General features: G+C 48.7%; 9 protein-coding genes across 9 annotated transcripts; 3 read left to right on the top strand and 6 right to left on the bottom strand.

Annotated features, from left to right (window-relative positions):
• Positions 1-480: 480 nt before the first annotated feature.
• Positions 481-2,525, bottom strand: MRS44_005258 (uncharacterized protein; the record flags this gene model as incomplete). Its single annotated transcript, XM_046283914.2, has 2 exons — positions 481-1,945; positions 2,026-2,525. 2 exons carry the CDS (start codon positions 2,523-2,525, stop codon positions 481-483), a joined length of 1,965 nt encoding a protein of 654 aa, XP_046135585.2.
• A 378-nt stretch (positions 2,526-2,903) lies between these two features.
• On the top strand, positions 2,904-5,790 carry MRS44_005257 (uncharacterized protein; the record flags this gene model as incomplete). Its single annotated transcript, XM_065622522.1, has 7 exons — positions 2,904-3,361; positions 3,416-3,648; positions 3,697-3,736; positions 3,824-4,094; positions 4,151-4,339; positions 4,393-4,604; positions 4,653-5,790. The coding sequence occupies 7 exons, from the start codon at positions 2,904-2,906 to the stop codon at positions 5,788-5,790; spliced, it is 2,541 nt and encodes an 846-aa protein (XP_065478594.1).
• Positions 5,791-6,379: 589 nt separating this feature from the next.
• MRS44_005256 (uncharacterized protein) lies at positions 6,380-7,105 on the bottom strand (the record flags this gene model as incomplete). The annotated part of the gene is made up of 1 exon (XM_046279925.2): positions 6,380-7,105. The coding sequence occupies one exon, from the start codon at positions 7,103-7,105 to the stop codon at positions 6,380-6,382; it is 726 nt and encodes a 241-aa protein (XP_046135587.1).
• Positions 7,106-7,910: 805 nt separating this feature from the next.
• MRS44_005255 (uncharacterized protein) lies at positions 7,911-9,392 on the top strand (the record flags this gene model as incomplete). Its single annotated transcript, XM_065622521.1, has 3 exons — positions 7,911-7,920; positions 8,035-8,222; positions 8,271-9,392. 3 exons carry the CDS (start codon positions 7,911-7,913, stop codon positions 9,390-9,392), a joined length of 1,320 nt encoding a protein of 439 aa, XP_065478593.1.
• A 2,118-nt stretch (positions 9,393-11,510) lies between these two features.
• Positions 11,511-11,954, bottom strand: MRS44_005254 (uncharacterized protein; the record flags this gene model as incomplete). The annotated part of the gene is made up of 1 exon (XM_046275455.2): positions 11,511-11,954. The coding sequence occupies one exon, from the start codon at positions 11,952-11,954 to the stop codon at positions 11,511-11,513; it is 444 nt and encodes a 147-aa protein (XP_046135590.2).
• A 1,934-nt stretch (positions 11,955-13,888) lies between these two features.
• Positions 13,889-14,779, top strand: MRS44_005253 (uncharacterized protein; the record flags this gene model as incomplete). Its single annotated transcript, XM_046275456.2, has 1 exon — positions 13,889-14,779. The coding sequence occupies one exon, from the start codon at positions 13,889-13,891 to the stop codon at positions 14,777-14,779; it is 891 nt and encodes a 296-aa protein (XP_046135591.2).
• A 331-nt stretch (positions 14,780-15,110) lies between these two features.
• On the bottom strand, positions 15,111-15,447 carry MRS44_005252 (uncharacterized protein; the record flags this gene model as incomplete). The annotated part of the gene is made up of 3 exons (XM_046283173.2): positions 15,111-15,155; positions 15,208-15,222; positions 15,280-15,447. 3 exons carry the CDS (start codon positions 15,445-15,447, stop codon positions 15,111-15,113), a joined length of 228 nt encoding a protein of 75 aa, XP_046135592.1.
• A 1,553-nt stretch (positions 15,448-17,000) lies between these two features.
• On the bottom strand, positions 17,001-18,744 carry MRS44_005251 (uncharacterized protein; the record flags this gene model as incomplete). The annotated part of the gene is made up of 4 exons (XM_065622520.1): positions 17,001-17,422; positions 17,483-18,429; positions 18,483-18,609; positions 18,702-18,744. The coding sequence occupies 4 exons, from the start codon at positions 18,742-18,744 to the stop codon at positions 17,001-17,003; spliced, it is 1,539 nt and encodes a 512-aa protein (XP_065478592.1).
• A 1,462-nt stretch (positions 18,745-20,206) lies between these two features.
• MRS44_005250 (uncharacterized protein) lies at positions 20,207-20,581 on the bottom strand (the record flags this gene model as incomplete). The annotated part of the gene is made up of 1 exon (XM_046279377.2): positions 20,207-20,581. One exon carries the CDS (start codon positions 20,579-20,581, stop codon positions 20,207-20,209), a length of 375 nt encoding a protein of 124 aa, XP_046135594.2.
• Between the last annotated feature and the right edge of the window lie 908 nt (positions 20,582-21,489).

Below are 21,489 nucleotides of genomic sequence, written 5' to 3'. Positions count from 1 at the left end.
ACACATCGTCCGGACGATAGATCGTACACGTTGCGTCTCGCATAGCCGCTCCGAGAAGCTACAGTAGAGAGGCTGGAAGGGCCAGGCAGCGATGCCTCAAAGAACATTATTGTTGGGGGTACCACGTTTGCCTACGAAGTTTCCCGTGGGAAGCCTGTAAAGGTATTATCAAACAAGGCAAATGACGAAGTCCCTATCAAGCAGATCAAGCAGGGGTTATTGGAGATCGGCGTGCCCGCTTCATCAGCAGTTCCAATCAGCTTATCCTACTAGGACTAGTATTAGTAGGTATGAAGAAAAAGCAGTTTAGTTCGTACCGACCTACTTCATAGAGTTTTGAGCATCGTAGCCTAGATCTAGGACACATGGCAGGAAAAGTTCCATTCAGGACTACTTCATATACGCGCAAGCCCATCGTTGCAGAGACTAGGTTCAAAAATGAATTCCAAACGAAACAGTTATTTATCTCGTATTATATTTTTAACTCATCCAGTACCGCAAAACCTCTTCAAGTTCATACCTCTCTGCATCCGTTTCATGCAACTGGCGTGGTAACTCAGACCAAGATTCAATCCGCCTATTCACCTCAGCGTAGATAGCGTCCGCCTCCTCCATGATCCTCTCGATTTGTTCTTGAGACAGACTGGGAGATCCGTCCACATAATGCAGCAGCATATCCCTCCTAAACTTCTTGCGGAGGAGCTCTGTGATTGCCTCGACGTGCCCTGGCGTCAGGGGATTATCGAGGTCCTCCTCCGGGAGCTCAAGAAGACCGTCTCTAAGATGTTCAGGAGTCTCGGGAGTATTTGGTTTAAAATCCCGCCATAACTTCTTGTACCATGCCATCGACGGTGTCTGAAGACCAGTTTCACTTTCCTGGATGAATTCATCAACATTTTTTATCAACTCTGTCGGTTCCGGCGCCTCCTTCCGCTCTGCCTCGGGGATTGCGGCGAGATTACATGCTGTCTCCTCCAAAAACTCCCGCTGGAGTACTTTGGGGGCCTGCTTTAGAAGGGCGGCCCCTGCCTGCAGAGGTGCACTCGCTCGGAAGGCTTCTCTCCCTCCCCGCTCCATCCTGCGACGCACCTTGGCAAGACGGAGGCAGCTCATCATGCGTATTGTGTCTGGAGTGTAAGAATGTTCCAGAACTCCCGCCAGCTCCCGGTCAGCTTCTTGGTACTTTGCCTGGCCAATGTGGGAATCTATCAGAGCGACGCGGAGGTAGAACCAGTCACGTCGCGTTGACAGTTCTTGAGTTGTCCTCAGCTCGAGGAATCGGCCTGCTATCCTTTCTGCGAGAGCCTCTGAGCGTACGACATTGCAGCAGTTGGCGCTTTCTGCGGCCATGATGCCAACTTGCAACGATGTTGCACCCCAAGTCTGGATGGCGCTTGGCATTGCCGCCTTGAGAGAATTGTGTGCATCTAGGTAGGCTCCCTTTCGAGCCAGGAGAAGCCCGCACAAAATATCCAACTCAAGAGGCATGGGTACTGGTCGATGAACCTGGGAAAGCTGTTGGGTCGAGAGTATGTCTACGGCGACGAGATATTCCATCCGAGAAGGACTATCCTGGGAGAGGGGTTTCCACGTGTCCATAGCCACAGAAATAGCATCTGTCAGCGGCTTGGATGAAAGCAAGCCCTTAGCAGATAGCAATATAGCCAAGGATAAGCCGATCCATGCGTTGCATCTCTGATTGATCCGGCGAGCGTTCTGAAGGGTAGAAGCAAGGAATGAGTTTAGCGTGCGACATCTGTGCACATCGATGATTCCCACCAGGCATCCCAGGGACACTTTATCCTGGTAGAAGCAGAGACCTTGCCTGTCAAGCGATGACAGAAGCCTCTCTGGAAATGTCGTGAGAACAGATGGACCTCCCACGCCCAAGTAGGGGACTATCTGATGCAACATGTCCGAGAGAGAATATGCAAATTGTATTTTCCTTCAGAAAACAACAAGTAAACTAGTGTTAGACCATCATAGTCCCTGTGATTGAGGTGGAGGGTTCACTCGGCAACTCACAATTCATCTGACCGCGGCAGCAGCCAGTCATCCACATCTTGACCAGTAACAGCAGCGAGTAGCGGCAGTAAGAACGTCTTTGCGAGCGGCATAAACATCGACACCAGCTCCTCGCCCAAGACTTCCGAGTTTATACAGGGAAAGGCATGAACCATGATTGCAAGGCATTCTGCAAGACACACCCGTTGGTCGGCCGCATTGTCAGGCTGGCATACCGGATCTTCTTCTCGTCTCTCCAGGTACCGAAAACCGCCTTCAGAAACCATGTAGAAACCCTTGAGTCCAGTAATAGGCCCATCTTGTTCAAAACGGTGACTGTGGGACACCCAGAAGTCAATGAACCAGAGCGGAACTCCGTGTCGTTGTGGAGAGACGCTGGTTATTTCGCCAGAAGGGGACCATGATGACATCTCGGCAGTGGCTCTTGTGAAGAGATCTAGAGGAAGCCTTTGGCATCGAAAGGAATGTAGTAGCTGCTGGAACTCGTCGAACCTATCCATATCGGCCTTCCGGTTAGTGGCGATGGGCTGTAGTGGTAATGCGGCATTGAGTTAGAGGATATGTAAAGATATAAACACCACACGATTACCTCTCTGGCCTTGGATTCGAGGCTAATCCAGTTGGCCAATAACAAAAATGCCTCTTATGCATGGCTGAGACGCCACATTTTCAACCCAGGCCGTGACTTTGGCTTGATCAGGCTGTGAGAGTTGATCAGCTAACTCTGCCCCTCCAAGACTGGTCAAGTGCCCGCACAGCCGCACCACGCAGTTTACCTTCCTCTCACTAGAGAATCGACTTGAATTTTCCACGTGGACTTCAGTATAACACAACCCCTTTTCTAAGCTGCCAGTCCAGTCAATCTCGAGCAAAGCCAGATGCCAGTGAATAGCAAGCGCGCTCTCAGGATCACCGGTATCCCTGGTGGAACGACTATCGAGCAGTACAATGAGTTCGTCCAGATTCTCTCTGAGTTGCCTCAGAAAGGGCACCACTTGAGACTGAAATCGATTCCTCTCGTACGACACTTGAGAAGAAAAAAGGATACGATCCAGCCTTCTCAAACCTCGCAAGATAATTCTTCTTCAAAGGATGAGAGCATTAGGCCCTTGATGGAGTCAAATGAACCACGAGCGACATCTTTCTCCTTGCAGAATGAGTGTCCCATTGGAACCATGGCATACTCAACGCATGAATCCCAGGTGCTAGCTCAGAAGGGTCACATCAAAGCCCAGAAGGATCCTCAATATCTCTGGCGAGACTGGCAAATCACGCCATGTTTCCAGGGAATTACCGTCCTATTCCAGCATGCCGACGTCAGTCGGATCAAGATGGAGTAGGCCACACCAATTCTCGCTGTCTTCTCAATCGCTAATATTCAGGGCTTTAGTATATGTGCCGTTCACGGACTTGGAGGCAACGCAATCGATACTTGGACCGCCAAAAACGGCAAGATGTGGCTAAGAGACTACTTACCATCGACGGGTTACTTTAACGAAAGTCGAGTCATGACATTTGGATATGACTCTGATCTCACTAGCAAACAGTCGGTTATGACCGTAGACAGCTGGGCCGACAGTCTTCTCGAGTATCTGAGCCTCATCAGAAAGTCTCAACATGCAAGTATAAATCTATGCCACTCAAACTTACTGTGTTGACTCCTATCTGTAGGAAAGGGCCCGGCCCCTTCTTCTGGTTTGCCACTCGCTAGGTGGACTAGTTGCAAAAAAGGCATGCATCTACACACAGCACTACGTACATAAGTTGACATTTCTCAGGCACTCTCCAAATTAGCCAGTTTTCGCGTCCCAGGGGTGAGCTTGTCTCAGGTCGGCGTCGTCTTCTTAGCTACTCCCCACATCGGCTCCAGTGTAGCCGACTGGAATGACTTTGCCGTCGCTGCTGCTGGCGTGTTTCTCGGCGTGAGGTCCGAAATTGTCAACGCTTTAAAGGCCTTCGGTGACTCTGCTGTGGAAGATGGGTTTGCCTTTCTTGCCTTGTCTCCTCGACCTCCCTTTCGGTGCTTTGCCGAAGGCCGTAAGATGGACACCAAGATAGGGCTCAAGCACGTATGTAACCCTTGGCTCATGTCTATCACCTCTGTTCATGCTCACACTTGCATCAGGTTGTTTCGAAAGCATCTGCAACTCTGGACCCCAGCAGCCCAGCCCATGTGATCATGGGCACTGACCACAAGACCATTTGCAAGTTTGATTCGAATCTCGACGCCTTCATGATCGTGAACTCGGCACTTAATGAAGTCTATACCGACATCATAGCCAGGTCCGGTGAGGATCAATCCAGCGAACGCCGAGTAGGATCCCCTGCCCATTGAGACTCAGTTCCAGCAACTCATCGAAAGCCTAGATGTACGGCCATCCTCACTTCGTCGCACCCGCATATCCACCACGTAGCAAATATTGGTGGGAAGGTGCCCAACTCAGAGACATGGACAATGAGCTCACCTCCAGAGGTGACATGTTCGGTCGGACGGAAGAGTTGACCGCGTTGGAGGGGGCAGTATCCATACAGCCAACTCGTCGCAAACTGACAGCGGTCAAAGGGATGGCGGGGATAGGGTATTTATCACATTCCACAACTTATGAACCTTCTAACGGCGAGTACAGGAAAACCGAGCTGCTTTTGAAATTTGCCATGGCGCAAAAGGGTCGACGAAACATCTTTTTTCTTGGAAGGCGGAGTGAGCGGACGTCGCTGTCCGACTTGATAACCGAGATATGCATCAGCATTGGACGCGACATGATCCAAAGCCCTTCGGCAAACCTGCAACAATGGCAGGAAAGCTCATCTTCGCAAAGACTTAAATTTTTTGCCGCCTGGCTGGGTAATGATTCCAACAGGGAGTCGTTACTGATTATCGACGACGCAGATGCTTTTGAGCCCTCGAGTCTCAAGTTTATTCTAGGTTGTCCAGCATGGCATATCATCACCTCGACAAGAGACTCGACCTTGAGCTGGACTGAAAGAGACTTTCTAGAAGTTCGTTTACAGCCATTGACTACATTCGCCACCGTTTCGATACTACGAGATGCCGTTGCCAGGTTGAGCTCCGGACGCTTGGAGTTGTCCAGCCAGGAGCTCAGTTCTCTGGCGCAGGTCATTCACGGTCATCCTCTAGCAGCACAAAACATCATTCCCTTCCTTGTAACGCACTTGAACTTCATTCCCCATCCAGTGGCCGAGTTGATGCGGATGTTCCACACCGGGAGTCTGGAGGAGCGAGAAGTCTTCTTAAAGTTCAAAGCCCAGGCCCGCTCTCTTTGGGACACTTTCGAAGAATCACTTCAGCGTCTAGAACTACGGGACGGCTCCGCCAATGCCGTGAGGCTATTTCAGCTACTGCCTTATCTACGCACCGATCAGCAATGCTTCCATGATTGCTGGAGGATGAATACGGGGCGAAGACATCAGCCCTCAAGCCTCCATCCTCACGCGACAGTGCTCAGATCCAACTACCTGGTCATGTCCGACTGGCTCCAGAAGCTCCAAGCTGTCTCGTTTATCACGGAAGATCGCGAAGGAGGGTCAGTACAGAGTATTGCCTTCCACCCACTCGTCCGCCAGTATGCGCTAGTCCGCTTCCACCAAGCAGAGCTCAAGGTTTCTAGGGAAGTCATTCTCTTCCTTCACGAGAAGGCAGCAGCCCATGATGATGGCTGCCCAGTATACATCAAAACCCATCTCCTACATTATCTTGGCGTATGTTCCGAACTCCACATTGATCTCGGCGACCTCTCTTCCTGAAGCTACGCGATTATGGCTGCGGAACATCATCGGAGAACAGTCCACTGGCGAAAGCAGCCATGACGAAGCGGAAGGCGCATTTTCAGAGCGAGTGGTCATCGATCAAACAGCGTTGGCCGTGCAATATCTGATTGCGGAGTGCAAGAACACTCACACAAGATTGAGAAAGGAAATGCTTCAGCCTGATAATCACGAGGCTCGTCTAATGGCTATAAGATGCACCACAGCTTACAGGGTGGTGAGGGAAAGCTTTGATTCAATGGACAGGAGTCTGGATCCAAGCTTGTTATCGCAGCTAATAGAGGCTGTAGAGCTACTCAGGGAGGTGTGCAAAGCTATAGGCCACTACCCTGATCTCCCTGGTGAGTTGGAACGTTTTGGTCAACAGCTACAGGCCAAAATACCATCAGGGAGTGGTGGCTCGTCTGATTGGCATAGCTAGAACATCGGTGTTTTTATCCTAGATGTTTTTTCTTGCAGAGGCAAAGTGCCCGTGGTAATAGCGACCAGTTCTTTTAATAGATAGGTACTAACCGTGTCCTGCTAAGGTGACACACCGTAACTTATAGGGTTTTCGTACTACCTTTTCCTAGGCGACCTTGTTCCGTCTTTCCTTTTTATTTGACCACCATTTGCTACAGACATCGGCTGGAGTGAACTGCCTGTTGACCGGTCGTATTCCAAGTGCCCACCCTCCCCAAGATGCCAGAAGTAAAATAGCGTGAGATACCAACCAGTCCAAGCCCCGTAGCCAGGATATGATAGTTCTGTTGGATCTTTTGGCGAATTTTGGCGCATTTAAAAAGACTGGAATATTGTCGAGATAGTTGAAAATGACAAAGAGGTTGAGAGTGATCCAAAAGTCGAGGGCCAGGCCCTGAGCTTTGCGAGGTAGTCGTGAGATAAGAGATGAACGATCGTTCAACAGTCTCGGGGCATCCAAGATGACTCCGTTGAGATTCCAAAAGAAAATGGCCTTCTCATTATCATCAGGCTCGGTCCTCTCAATCACGATCACCTCTCCATCGGGTACTGCGCGCTGCCACTCGTGCCACATATAGCGTGCAACCTTGATCTCGGGCTGCTCATTTTCGGTTGCGCTGATGTATTGTATCGTACTCCCGAGCTGGACGCGAATCGTACCCTTGATGACTTTGAGGTACTCGTCATGAGTTTCGTGCCAATGCAGGCCGCTCGACCAGGTGGAGGACTCTGGGAGCGTGATCTTTACATGCCCGGTTGTTGATAGGTCGTAGGTGACTGCATTCGGAAAAGGTCGCTCGATGATGGTTGGGATTTTTCGGTCGTCCATCATTTTGATGTTGTCTTGGTATCAGGAGAAGAGGAATGAATGCCAGCTGTACAACTTTATAGCTTCCCCGCGCTTGAAGTTTGGAGGATTTATAAGCTGACCGGCTAAGGCGATGACAAAGCTCCTAGATGAGGAGAAGCCGAGTGATTATCATCATGACACGTATGCTAACTTATCAGGAGGGTATCCTGAGGCCAAACTCAAGGATTAAATGAGCCGACGCGGATCCTACTATTTACACTCGAATCTCTGAACCCAAGGCTCGTAGGCCATCTAACCACTCAGAACCTCTTCCCCTGCCTTGACGGCGAAAGGCGAGACTTCAGATAAGCTTTACTTCCCTGTTGAACTCTTCGAACCTGGTTCCCAATGCAATATTCTCTCCATCCTTCTGTGCTCTCCCAGGAAAGAGTCGTGTTGGGGTTCCCATTATTGCTATTCCAACGCGCTCATAGGAACATCCCTTTTGCTACAATATGATCGCCATCAACTTATCTTGATGCCGGCCTAGAATAAATATATATTGTATTAAATAGCTAATATAAATCTTATTTTAAAACTACTTATATAGCCTTAATCACTTTATATTCTTAGTTAGTCACTTGCGAAGACGATTCCGTATTTCTATATTACTTACCGGATAGCGCCTTTATGCATCTTTCCACCTGACCTGGCTACCTGCAACCGACAACCAATGAGCTGAGCTTTCGCCGTGCGGGGTTATCGATCGACTTCAGCCTTCACTTCGCTAAGCGTTAATTATTTTAATCTTGACATAATCCACTGAAACATCGATCGGATTGTCAAGATGCCTAAATGTGAGACGTGCTCGAGAACGTTTGGTACTCAGGAAGCGTGCAAGCAGCACATGACTGAAAAGCGCCATCAAAAACCGAGGAAAAAATGCGACCAGTGCAATAAACTGTTTCAAGATCGGAGAGCAGCAGAAGAGCACATGACAAAAGTTGGGCATTGGAGCCCCAAGATTCCTTGTCAAACTTGTGTCGTCAAGTTCTCCACGCATGAAGCAGCAAACCAGCATATGACAGCCAAGAACCATTACAAGAACTACTGTAAGCCTTGCGAGAGCAGATTCTCGAACGAAAATGATCTGAAAATGGTTGGCATTGCTCACAAACATGCTTTGAGTTGTTTCTCACGCTAACAGCTCTCGGCACAGCATTTCAATTCAAAGGCTCACCGTCGCACACAAGATTCTGACCCTATCTACAAGACTGTTGCAAGTAATGTCGACAACAATATCGAAGCTCGATCTCACACCGAAGGGTTCCAAAGGAATGAAACGATGACTGCTAGCCTGAATCTCAAGCATGTCAGGCCAGGCGCAGTAGCTAACATAATTTCACCTCAACCTATCGACTATACAGTCGGGTGGATATGTGCGCTACCGAAAGAGATGGCAGCAGCTGAAGAAATGCTCGACAAAATCTACCAAACCCCCCCGCAACATAGACAGGACGAGAACAACTATGTTGTTGGCCAGATTGCGCATCTGAAGATTGTCGTGGGTTGCTTGCCATCTGGGAATGTGGGTACAACGTCCGCGGCCATGGTAGCAGGGCACATGCGCCAAACCTTCACTGCATTGGAGTATTTTTTGTTGGTGGGCGTTGGAGGTGGTTTGCCGAGCGAGAACACTGACGTGCGCTTGGGAGATGTTGTTATCAGCGAACGGGTCATCCAGTATGATTATGGCAAAGCTATCACGGACGGTCGCTTTGAGCGGACAGGCCATTTGAACCGACCGCCGAATGTTTTACTCAACGCCGTTTCACGGCTGAGAAGTCAAGAAGCTACAGGATCTTCTGCGTTGGCGTTGTCCATCTTAGGACACTTGGCCCATATTGAAGCCAAATATCCCGATTCGGAATACAACTGGTCATATCCAGGCGTGGAGAAGGACCAATTGTTCAACAGCGATTACGATCACGCAGGAAATCCTTTCACATGCGCGGGTTGTGACCCAGCCCGGTTGGAATTCCGTCCACCGCGTGGAAGCAACTGGCCAAAGTTTCACTATGGGCCGATAGCATCCGCCAATAGAGTCATGCGCGACGGGGCTGCTCGAGAACGACTCCGCAAGGAAACAAACGCACTGTGCGTCGAGATGGAGGCGGCTGGGCTTATGAACAACTTTCGATGTTTAGTTATCCGTGGGATTTGCGACTATGCTGATTCCCACAAGAACAAGGACTGGCAACCGTACGCTGCGGCAATAGCAGCTGCGTATGCTAAGGAGTTGTTATCCATTATGCCAAAGCACATATAGTTGCCTCAAATGATGCAAGTATGATATTCGTTTCATCAGCCTCCAGCGATGTAAACAAATGCTTGATCAATATCTGCCTCCCTAGTTAGTTAACTGACAAGACCCGAAGCAGCAAATCTGTGGCCACCTGTCATCAACCACAGCTCTAATATCAATCCCCTTAATGAGGAAGCATCTTCACTACCTCCATACGACCTTTGTTTAATGCCATGCTTCTTGGGACCCTAGCATGCTAAAGTTCTTGTAGTAGATCGTCGATCCGTCCGGCCATGAATGAAATCTTTCATAACATATGACAACTATGAACTACCGGTAGTTCCCATGCGCTTGCCAGTAAGTACGCCTGTTCCGTCGTCGAAAGCCACAGGGAAATGGCAATCAAGGTTCCCCACCAAGTTTAATCGTGAAAGCGTGCGATTCCTCTCGGCATCTAAAACCCCTCGGAGAGCTACTCAAGATGTTTAGTATACAAGTATCACACCAGCCAGGCGCATGTGACATCAAGAGCTATATCTACTGTCTACTGCCAAGACCTTGCTCTAAGGAAGGGTCTAGCCTAGTTCCATAATCTGTGATTATAATTTAATCATCTCAGGTTTGCCTATGTGAAATGCCTACCACAGTAGACTGCGGCCAACATGCAACTTCTCTCGAGTGTTAGCATTAGTAGAAATAAGAAGTTCCACGACTTTATAGTAACCGCTGACTACTACGGTTAATAATGCTACAAAACTATAATAGTTCTTAGCTTCAGGGTTATAACATCTTATAAAAAGGAGATTTTACTTTATAAGAAGTTAATTATACTAGTAATAATAATAAATACTAAGATCTTATTCGCCTAGTTAGTATAACTTACTATTTTTACCTTTATATTAGCTTTTAATAACCTCGCTGCTAAAGCTTTTCTCTTTATTATAAAGTATATAAAACTTAAATATAATAATTCTAGTCCTAGACCAGCTACTATAAGTATTAATACTATTATCTCTCTCTAGTAATAAGCTTATAAAGACCGATACTTATTAAAATATTATAAAGGTTTTAAAAGTAATAGGCTTAATATATAATAAGAGAGTATTATTAATAGTTTTTCTATTAAGATATTACTTGTTATTTAGTATAATACTTATTATAAAAATTACTAAGGTTATATATATCTTTATAAAACCCTTTAAAAAATAAGTAACTCATAGTTAAAAATAATATATATAATAAGCCTTATTAGTAGTACAATAACTATGTTTCCTAAGAGATAAACCGGTCGTACTGAGTTTATATTAGCAGAGAGTGCTAGGCGTAGTCTAAGCAATGAGGTTATAGTCACATCTAGTACTATGCTCAAGGGCAGTAGGTATAACCAAGTTATATTACTAGCTAAGGTAGCTCGTCCATAAGAAAGTGCACTCAAGCGCGTACTATATACTAAGGTCCTTGGGTTAGATCATAGGGGATCACGGGCGATAGGTCATGATCCGGGTGTGAGCCTTCCTTGGATCATAGCCGGATCACAGGAGCTTAGCATGATTCGTAGTGATCGTGTGGTGATTGGTTGAAACGATGTGTCAGTCTCTTGTCTCGTGTTGTGAGGCCCCTCAGGCTGTGACAGCTTGCTTCATCATAATAGGCTGGGAGGAACAGCCAATGGATTTACAGCTCAGCTTTCGAATATTATGCAATAAACGCACATTTCGCCTTTGAGTTTTGCGATATCCGAAGCTAATCACGGAGTCGGAATAGGGCAATAAGCGAGATGGTCGGCTATGAACAACGTTTTGCTTCATTGATGCTCCGAATGGCCTCAACAGTTCGCTCCCGCCTCTCGCAATTCTAGCACACGGGAAGGACAGAGAAGCGGCCAATAAAGACGTAACCTAATATGGTACAGATTTCCCTTCTAGATTTATTACAAAATCACGCACAGACAACAGGCACACGCAACCATGGCCGCTTCATCACCTTCCGGGCTCCCAAAAGCCAGCCTCATCCTATCCCACACTCTTAAATATGACACAATAGACACAAGCTGCCAATTCTCTCCAAAATTCGCCCTCGACCCTATCTCTGTCATAGCAAAACGCGGAGGCTTGTCACTGCCAACATTGAGAGCTCCCGTCGCTAGCACCAGGCCGGGCTCAGCAGGCTGGACCAATTCCCAGCCCGATTCGCCTTTTCGCCACTCAAAGTGGCCAATTTGGGGATCGAGAATTCGTGTACCGCCTTCTGGTCGCCTTGTACGCCGTAGCTGATTCTAAACTCCATTGAGTCGTGGAGTGTGGCGTTAGCGTATCCTCGATAATGCTTGATCGTAGCCAGACGTTGGCCATTGCCCGAGATAAGATATAAGGTGGCTTCCTCCGCATCCCAGTCCATCGATCCTCTCGAGGAATTGTATTCGCAGGCGATTGATAAAGGTGAAGAGCCACTGTCTCCTCGGATGCTGAACTTGGTTTTTGAGTCATCTTGAGGGCGAATTGTGAAAGTGCTGGGGAACACGATGCCATTTTTGCCCGGTATTGTGGATAGAGCCACGGTATCTGAGACTTCTTCGGGTTGACCCATGTTGAGTATTTGGTCTAGAAAGTGTTTTTAGAGGTTGCAAGAATGGCGGTGTCTTCTATCAATAGCTTGGCGGTTATCCGTCGGATGCGGGCCAGATCTTATAGCTGTTGGATCATGAGACGGTAAAAAAGCCTTAGCTGAAGCAAGGCTCAATCGAGCTGAATCAAATGCGCCTTTTGATAGGCTATTTTGAAGCCACTTATTGAGATGCTTTCCTTTTCCCGAGCCCACGTGCGCGTTCAACAGGTTCTCGCAAGTTGATGCAGGATTTACAAAGTCTTGGCACCCCACACCAGCTACTGGACTGATTCTTGCAAGCATGAACTATTTGCACCAAGACCTGTTGTCAGGACTCTAACCCGTATTTGAACATCTTTTATAGAGTATCTAGTGATATACGCTTGCATCACCATTTACCCAGGAGCCAGCCCATGTCACCTATCGTACACTCAGGCACACCTGGCGCCTTGGCACTAATTCCCATCGTTGTCCAACCCCATGACCATCCTCAGGTAGGTAGTCCTCCTTGACTTTAACGCCGAGATCCAAGAGTAATCTACCCAGAAAAATGCCATCGTCCCGCAGCAGGTCCAATATACACTCGAGGACAGGACGCCGCAGCCTTGTTAGCATCCTCGCATTGCGCGATCGCATTCAAGGGAGAAAACCATGGCGAGTGGTAATCTGGGTTGAAGTCTTGGAGGAATTGGCTGACACCCTCAGTCATGATGCTCTCGGAAACTGTATTTTCTTCTCTCGACTTCCACAAGCTCTTGTACTTTTCGGGGAGAATATCCGCGACGGCCAAGACGGGCGGTCCCGTCGCGATATCCTAATCTCTTAAGGCAGCGAAGTCCAGAAGATCTGATTATACTGGTGTATCGGGCCTGGTTACTACATCAGGAGTCCGACTTTTGGGCATATGGGTCGGCTAGTCGAATCTGATTGAAGCTATCGCTGAGCATTCGGGAGTCGTATTGGGCAAGATGGATATCCAACTTGACAGACCGTTTAAGCAATGAAGACACATGGATAGAAAAAAAGAAAAATCAAGAAAGAATAGTGAGCAGTCGTAGACTTCGCTCCCTAGCCTGCCAAGGAAATACAAACAGCTCAATGTGAGGAACGGGCGACAAGAACTGCACAATTGAAACCAGGTCGCATAATTCAAGCACAAAAAGCCGCCACCAGACTCAACCATCCTCTCTTCGTGTACGATGAACATGTCGGGACATGCCTTCTTCTTTTCTTCCGTCTCTTTAGTTCAATGATGATAATAGAACTCGTGGACCTGGAGTCGTTGTTTCAAAGATTTTTTGCATAGGATTTTTTCTTTATTCCCCTTCTCATAAGTGAATTCATGCTATACACTGCCTCAGGACAGTGTGGAAGATTGTCCAAAGGAGACAAAGGGTCACGAAATCAAGCGATGCCACTGCAAGTTTCAGGCTTAGATACCTCCTTGATGCTTCTTCCCAGGAGTAACTGCCATATGAAATGGGTTGATAGGCCGATGCTAAAAAGGAGTAGAGTAATATACAACACATGACCTCTCACCTCTAAAAGAAAATGCAGAAATCATCATTTTGCGCCAAATTTCTTTCTTTTTACTAGGGGGCAAAATATCGCTTCGCCTCGCTCCTTAGCTGCTGCACCTTCATCACAATCCTCTAATGGGTTTGTCCTCTGATCAATTTCATAACGGATCAAGTATAACAACCTTAGATGTGCGTAAATAAATGAGAATCCAAGGTCTTGAGCCTCGTTGAAATGTCGTCGCCTGCCACCACCTCTTCTATCACGTGACGGTCTCTTTTTTCTCACTTTTGAGCCAATTATGAGATTTAGCACCAACATAGAACTCGGTCCAAGCCTCTCTATCTCGTCTTCGCCCCTGGAACCACTCTCTGGAGCTGATTGCACTCGATTCGATCATGCCGTCCGAAGAAACTGGCCAAAGGGCCTTGCCCAAGGATCTAATGGTCCTCCAACTGGGTCAGATTGATCTCCTGATGGCCATGTACGAATCGGACAACGCTATATCGATCGATGCCTCGTCTTCAACCCTGCTTGAAACGCTACGAGATTGGTGCGAGAACGATGGGGACATGCCTAAAATCACTCAGCCAAGCATAAATATGCTGCTCACTCTCGAGGTTTCCGATGAAGAGAGCCGGACAAAATCTCTGCAGCTGCACTTGTCGGTCCCTCTGGTTGATCAAGGAGAGGGCACTGCAGATGAACCACCACCAGTGAAAACAAGGATACAACAACCAGATTGGATGAGCAAGGGCGAAGTCGCTGGTCTGACTGCCGAGATCCCCAACGAAGACATATTGACCGTCATTGAATACGTCAAGGACGCAGCGTCTCAACATTTGGCATCACAAACACAAGCAAACGATGATACACTAAGTACGGATAAGTCAACAGTTCGCGTATGGTTTTACTTCCCCTCAATCAGCACGCGAGCGAAGCGAGACGACCTCGTCAACTACGCACCCACATACGGCCTGACAGGTTTCCTCCTGGCTGGAAAGCCCGGTATCCTGTGTCTCGAAGGCGGTTCCCAAGCCATTGACGACTTTATGAAGTTCATCAAGACGGAGAGTTGGGGTGATATTCCAGCACATCACAAGAAGGTCAGCGAGCGCTATCGAGAAGATGGCCCTGACGTAAAGCGAGCGTTTGTCGACATGCAGGAGATTACGGATACGGTTGGGGAAAAGAGAGGAGAGAGGGCGAACCGCAGCGACATGAGAGCTATCGAGGCCTGGCTAAACGAGAGGGGGGTCGGTGAAGCATTTGCAAAGGTTGTCATGTAGCAAAGTATCACAGGAGGGTAGGTTGGCCAACCAAGACCTCGTAGTACGGCAACGCAGTCATCTCAAAAAGATATCCCGGGTCAGTGCCTCGGTCACGGCGACGAAATGGTTTCAATGGTCGAGACAAGGAATGAATCTCGTATTAAAAAACAACTCAGTGGCCAATAGCTGGGGGCTAGAAAGAGGGAGTGAATGAAACATGCTGTTTGATAGAACGTTGGGTATACGTGTCCAACCCTCCCAGCACCACAAGGTTAAGTCTGAGCGTCGAAGCGGAGAACACCGCCAGTCCGCACAGCAGCCAGTATCCTCAAATGCTGAAAGCTTCCATCTACTTCTCCTCACCGGTACCACGGCAGCAAGTCCAGCACTCGCCCTGTTACAATGTTAGCAAATTCACCTGTCACGAATACATGAGACCGTCGTACCTGCTGGTTCGCGTACTGTGTGATACTGTTAGCACGGCTCAATGCCAATATGGTTTTGGGTATGTCACTTACCCAGCCCTCTGGGCACCGGGGCTCCTCAAACCAACAAATCCGCAAGCAAATGTCCTGGTTGTGGGTCTGTGCACTCCTCTTGGCCATCTCGTTGGTCTTGTCAGAGATCTGGGGCATGGCAAGGATGCCGTGGGCGAGGGTGAGGAGAGCGACAGCGGAGAACTTCATGTTGATGAATTGGGTTGGTCTTTTAACAGAAGGGCTTTGAGTGTGGTGAGTATTGTGAGGATTGGTGTTCCAAGTGAGGTTGTTGGTTGATGGTGATGCCAGACTGATGGACAGATGCTCGAATTTATACAACTTCCTCCCTCTTGCCTCCTGTTGTTTCCTCTGTTGATCTCATCTCTCAGTGGGGATATTCCGTGCCGTGTGTCCACAAGGGAGGATATTCGCATGCATAGATGCAGACGATTCGGGCCGATCTGTGTAAGAATTATTCTCACCTCACATTCCACATTAGGCACCATACGGCGTCCGTAGTCAGAGCATCCATCAATGGGAAAAGAAGGCGACGATCCAGGGTACATGTAACGATTACAGCAACGATTCCACCAGCCTCCTTTGCTGTTCTGATCTAAAACAGCGCATGATCTAATGATAGTGTTCAAGGATTTACTCAACCCCAGGTCCAAATCAGTCCCAAGGATCCAGCCCCAGATTCTTTCTTTTTTGGTTCATAGTAACTGCTCTTAAAGAGCCAGTAGCGCTAGCAAGAATACTACCTAGCACAAGGTTAGCATCAGGCCTAGTTGCACACTGGTGACTGATTGATTCATCTGGACTTCATCCTATGGAGTTGCAGAATCTTGGGGCATCATACCATGGTGGCCCACAGTTCAGCTCCCCCATACGGAATTTGCGAGACACTTGTCCAAAAGTCCATCAGTACCCTCAACGATCTCTCATCTTCTCTCTGCCGGGAGGGCGGGATCGGCGCAAGTGAGCGACGCGGGGCGGTGAGACGCCACAAGGTCTTGTTGTCTCACCTCACCTCAACTATTCGTGATATATGGGACACGTGATGGAGCAGGTGGATTTGTCTTCAATATGCGCGGCAAAATGACATAGGTTCCGTCCTTCAGCACTTGGCATTCCGATCTTGCCATCCCGAGGTCCCGAGGACGATGCTTACAAGGTTGACGAGGAGTCTTCTCGTCCACGGCCCTTGGCTTGGCGTTTTGTATCAGGGCTCACCTGCATTAGAGCAAAGCATCTCGTGTGTAAACATGTGATTGGACCCTCAAGATCAATGGGGTGCTGTTAAAGCTAGACCTCCTCGCCATCTAAAGGAGGAGAGGGCCCGATGCCCCGACGGATGAGCACATTTAGTCCCCACTGATCAACTCATTGGGGGCGACTTCCGTCCTGAGACAAGCTTCCGTAGCTCTCCCGCTCACGTCTCACTCAGAAAGGATATGATTAACACGGCCCATATGGCACGCACGTCAAAAGGACTGCCTATCACTCTTGGCATAGATGCCTCTTTAGCTGCCGTGTCTTCATATGGAGATTTAGGCCGCCGGCGCGTATAATTATCGGGATGATCAGTCATGATTCCTCTTTTCGCGTTCTCTTTGCCCTTAGCTCCTTAGCGCCAATCCTGCCAAGGTGGCCTTTCAAGAGAAGCTTACACAAAGGGGAGACAGGTAGCTGCACTGATTTATTTCAAGAGTAGGTGTCACTGAGGTTTCAGGTATATCTCTACGAGAGCAGCTAAGAATCTACCACTCAGCCCTGGATCTTCCTCTCGACCCCGAAGGCACAGCATATCCCAGTTTCGACTTCTCAAACTTGAAAGCGGGCGCCAAGATTGTAATATCCTCCTCAAGTCCCCACTCCTTGCCAGACATACTCCAAAAGTACTCGGGATGCTTCAGAAGATCGGGTCTGGCCCTGTGCATCGCAGCATGTGTCTTGAACAACAAGACCTGCATGTCGTCAGTGTGACGAGCCGAGAAGCCCTCATTACGCTCCAAGAGCTCCTTTGCTTGCGCCTCGTCATATTGCCCAAGTCTATAGTACCAGATATTGTACTGAGTCAGACTGACGTCGATGTCAAAGGTGACATCGTCCTTTGTTCGCTGCAGTAGAGCTTGGAGGATTGCAATTGCACCAACAATCCCAGTTTGATAATCTGAGTTTGCTATAGTATCCCGTTAGCTCTTTTTGCCACTTTCTCCCTTGATGTAGCGACAGTACTTACGCAAAAGCGGAACGACTGGCTCATTGAGACCGAGGAATCGGCCCTGTAGCCAAGAGATGCCAACAAGACAGTCACTGATCTGCTGCCATCCAGATCGATGACTCAAAGGACCCTTGAATCCATAGCAGTTCTCGCGCACATAGATCAGTCTCTCGTTCACCTTGCGGAGGCTTTCAGAGTCAAAACCAAGACGCGCCAATGCTCCAGGGCGATATCCATCGACCAACACATCAGCACCTTTCAGAAGCTCAAAAAAGGCCTTCTTCCCCTCATCGGTCTTGAGATTAATGTCGGTGTCTCGTTTCCCAGTACTGAGGTCCACCCACAATGGTGAGATGTCGGGAAGGTCTTTGCTTGTCACCTTGATGACATCCGCACCAAGGAGAGCAAGGAGCTTGGAAATGACGGGTGCAGCGATAACTCGCGAGAAGTCGATGACGCGAATGCCAGCAAGTGGCTTGAAGCCCGAGACTTCTGGGTCCTCGCTCTCGTTTGCTGGCCACTGGCTCTTCGGTGCAGGTACAGACCTGGTATTCCATAGGGGTTCAGCGCCTATGATCTTGCCCTGCTCCGTTTCAAAGAACTCTTCCGGGGTGAGACAAGTTACGCCAGCTTGTTTAAACTCGTCATTGGCCTGCTTCTCAAGGACCTCTGCATCATACTGCGCTACCTTATCGGCGTAAATCTTGACGGCTTCCTCTCTGGAAATATCCTGCTCCTCGACGCCAAGCATTTTCATCGTCGGGCCCGCATTCATTGATCCATGGAGGTGGTAGAAACGGCCGTCTTTGGTCTTGTAGACATTGGTGGATCGCTGGTGGATAGGCTTCTGGTTGTCGTATAAATCCCCTTTCTTGATTTCCGCCATCAACTGGGGGTTCTGAAGAAACATTTTGCCGTTGATAGTTGGAAGCATGACCGACTCCAAGAAGAGCGTTGCAAGGTCACTCGAATACTGTCAGCAATTCATCTTATCTAGTCTTCCACGCCGTAAACTCACGTATTGACCTCGATAGCCTGATAGTCAATTCCATATCGATCTGCTGCTATAGCACTAGCCGCAGCCGCAACGAGAGCTGTCAACGAAGACGCAGACTCGGTTATCTTGCACGGCGTAGGAACAAACGCTTCGGATCGTCGCCAGTGAAAGTAATCTTTTCCGCCGCTTCTGCGAAAGAGGGTGGCAAGGCAAGCCGCGAGTCTCCGAGGAGACACTCACGCAAGATGCGATAGCTTTCGTCTTGTACAGAATAATCGCCCATGTTAAGTTAATGTCCCAGATAGTGCTTGCTGATTGTCTAATCCGAAATGTTGATTGATAAAGTTGCGGTGTCCTCCTCCTCGGCATCACGCGATATCCACTTGCGTCGTAGCAGCCATCGTCAGCGAGACTAAGCCGTTTGGAGAGGAGTAAGCCGTAATACGAAACGGGGCAGCCGGAGCTATGTGTGAGATGCATCTCTAGTGCTTCAAGATCCTTGGTTGTCAAGGATGCATTGGCCGGCTCACGGTCCTCGATGTGATGTCATGGCTAAGAGGCTGGTCCTCGAGGGATGGAGGATGGCTTTGCAACCAAGTCCTAACTTAATAGAATCCTACTACAGTCACTATTTGGATCGGAACCCAGTATTCACTTCCAGCTTTTGAGTGGAAATCTCAAAAGCGGAGAGGTATTTTATACTGAATTAGATCCTCCGGCTGAGCTCGGCCCCTTGGAGGGTAGGATTGGGCATCTGTCAATCATGATCCGGTCCACTCAAGACCCCAGCTCCGAAATTGACAGTTGCCAAGGACCTCTGGCTGGCAAAAACTCAGAGAATGTAGATACGTCCAGTCAACCAACCTCATTAATCTCCCGAATTTGCGACACCTAATGGGATAGATGGAGGTGGGAAGAGGAGGACGGAATTGCTGGGCGCCAATCGCGAGGGTGTGCATTGGGACTCATTGATTGGCTGGATCAATAAAAGTCCGACTAACAACAACCAAGAGGAACCCCCTTCCACACATCTGAGTTCATCCACTTCCTCTCCTTAAAAAACACCCGGATCTTTCAAAAAGTAAACCATCACTCCCAACACAGCGTCAATGCCCCAAAAAACCCTTTTCCTAGTCATTTACAAGCTCTCACGTGCTTCCTAATGCAGTGGAGCCACGTAATTGGCTCCCCGCCCTGGTACCTCGCCCGACAGCTCGCGACGGCCGTTTGCACTGTCAACCGCCTGCAAAGCATCACGATGACTGCCCAAGCATAGGTCTATAACTCAAATGTTTACAGCCCACTGTCACCAACAGGCCCAGTCCGTTGGCGTAGCGGCTTAAGCCCTTGCCCGGCCTCTCGATGACCCTTCAGGCTTTTCCAGTAGGCGAGACAGGTGCTAGTGGAGACGTCTTCGGACAAATTTTTTGTATTTTTTGGTGTTTTTATTGAAATTCCCATATTGCGAGAGGGCGATTGCTCTCTTTTTTTTTTTTCCTCTCGTGGTTGGCATATTGTCAATCGTGATGTAGAAAGATATCACCATGCCACAGCCATGGTGTTGCAGTTGTTTTTCGTGACATGATAAGCACAAAATGGTATTATCTGGCTGAGAGAAACAATTTTGCCGCGCCAGGAGACGCTCCCTTCTCTCCCGAACGTCTTGTCGCACCTTAATCGTGAACTCGATGGTATTACAATGGTCGAGTGAGCATAAGCACCCAGTACAATAGCCATGCACAACCTCAGCTATCCGCCCTCGCATCCTGCACCTGCTTCGTCCTTTCAGAATCGGTCTGATCTCCCGTATTCACAGTGCTTTCATGCTCAATCATCATGATGGTCGCATTCTCGGCAACAGGCCGATGCTGAACACCCTTTGGAACCACAAACATATCTCCTTCGTTCATCACCACAGGATCTTGACCCTCAATCTCCATCTTAAGCTTTCCAGATAGGAGGTAAAAGACCTCTTCGGAGTCGGGGTGTGAATGCCATATGAATTCGCCATCAATCTTGGCAACTTTGACGTGGTGATCGTTGATGGCGGCGACGAGGCGAGGTGACCATTTTTCGGTGAAGGAGGCAAGGACGCCTGGAACGGAAGTAGCTTGCAACATTTTGCTTGTTGATTAAGATAGATTAATAAATGAGAGAGCCTGAAAGGTGATGCAATGTTGAATTGCTTCAACTCGTATCTCTTTGAAGTTCTTATAAGAGAGCGAACATGTGGGTCATCTTCGTCCATGTCATTGGCAAGGCGTAAGGGCGCGCGCTGACGATGTCGTTGGTGGAGAGCCCCATTCACCCATGAGTAATCCCACCCTCTTTACTGGCCTGGACGTTCTTTAGCACCTCTTACATCGTCATTCACATTATTTGCATTTTACTCTTTGTATGATCGGCAGTGGCCACATCAGGATTCGAACCTGAGGTCTTCGCACTAGTAATCTTCGCGATTCGAACCCACGATCTTCAAGAACCCCCCAAGCTTTGTGGCTCGAACCCGTGACCTCCGTCTTCACTCTTCACGCGACTACAGGGTAGCCACTTTACTTCGCACCCTCACAACATGTGAATGGGAACCATCCGAGGCCGTCATCCTCAACAGCTCCCCACAAAACGCCGCGGCAAGTCAGTTCAGCCAACGTTGGGACTCACTCTAATGACGATAAGCCTCCTCAAGGTCCATCCGTTCTAGAGCTGCCAGATAGCGTTCTGCAGCTCCTGACTCGACCCCAACATCCAACATGGCCCAATCGTTCTCCCCACCTGGGAAGCTATTCACGTCCGTGAGAGACTTCACCTTGAAGCTTTGGTGTACAAAGATGTCTTACCTGACGATAGAAGCTGAATCCCTGCACAAGTATCAATGATATTCAGGCACAGGAGCATTCGGGCATCATTGACAGCGCACTGCAACCCTCCCATCGATTCAGGTCAACGATTCGAGAGGTTATTTAAGCCTAGTCCAACACGCCAATCGCATTCAACCACCCATCACCAGGTGGCTTGGAGCTTCGTCACT

This window comes from Fusarium solani, assembly GCF_023522795.1.
Source record: "Fusarium solani strain SB1 chromosome Unknown bctg00000002, whole genome shotgun sequence".
In the NCBI taxonomy this organism is placed as follows: domain Eukaryota; kingdom Fungi; phylum Ascomycota; class Sordariomycetes; order Hypocreales; family Nectriaceae; genus Fusarium; species Fusarium solani.
This window is presented reverse-complemented; position numbering and strand designations above follow the sequence as displayed.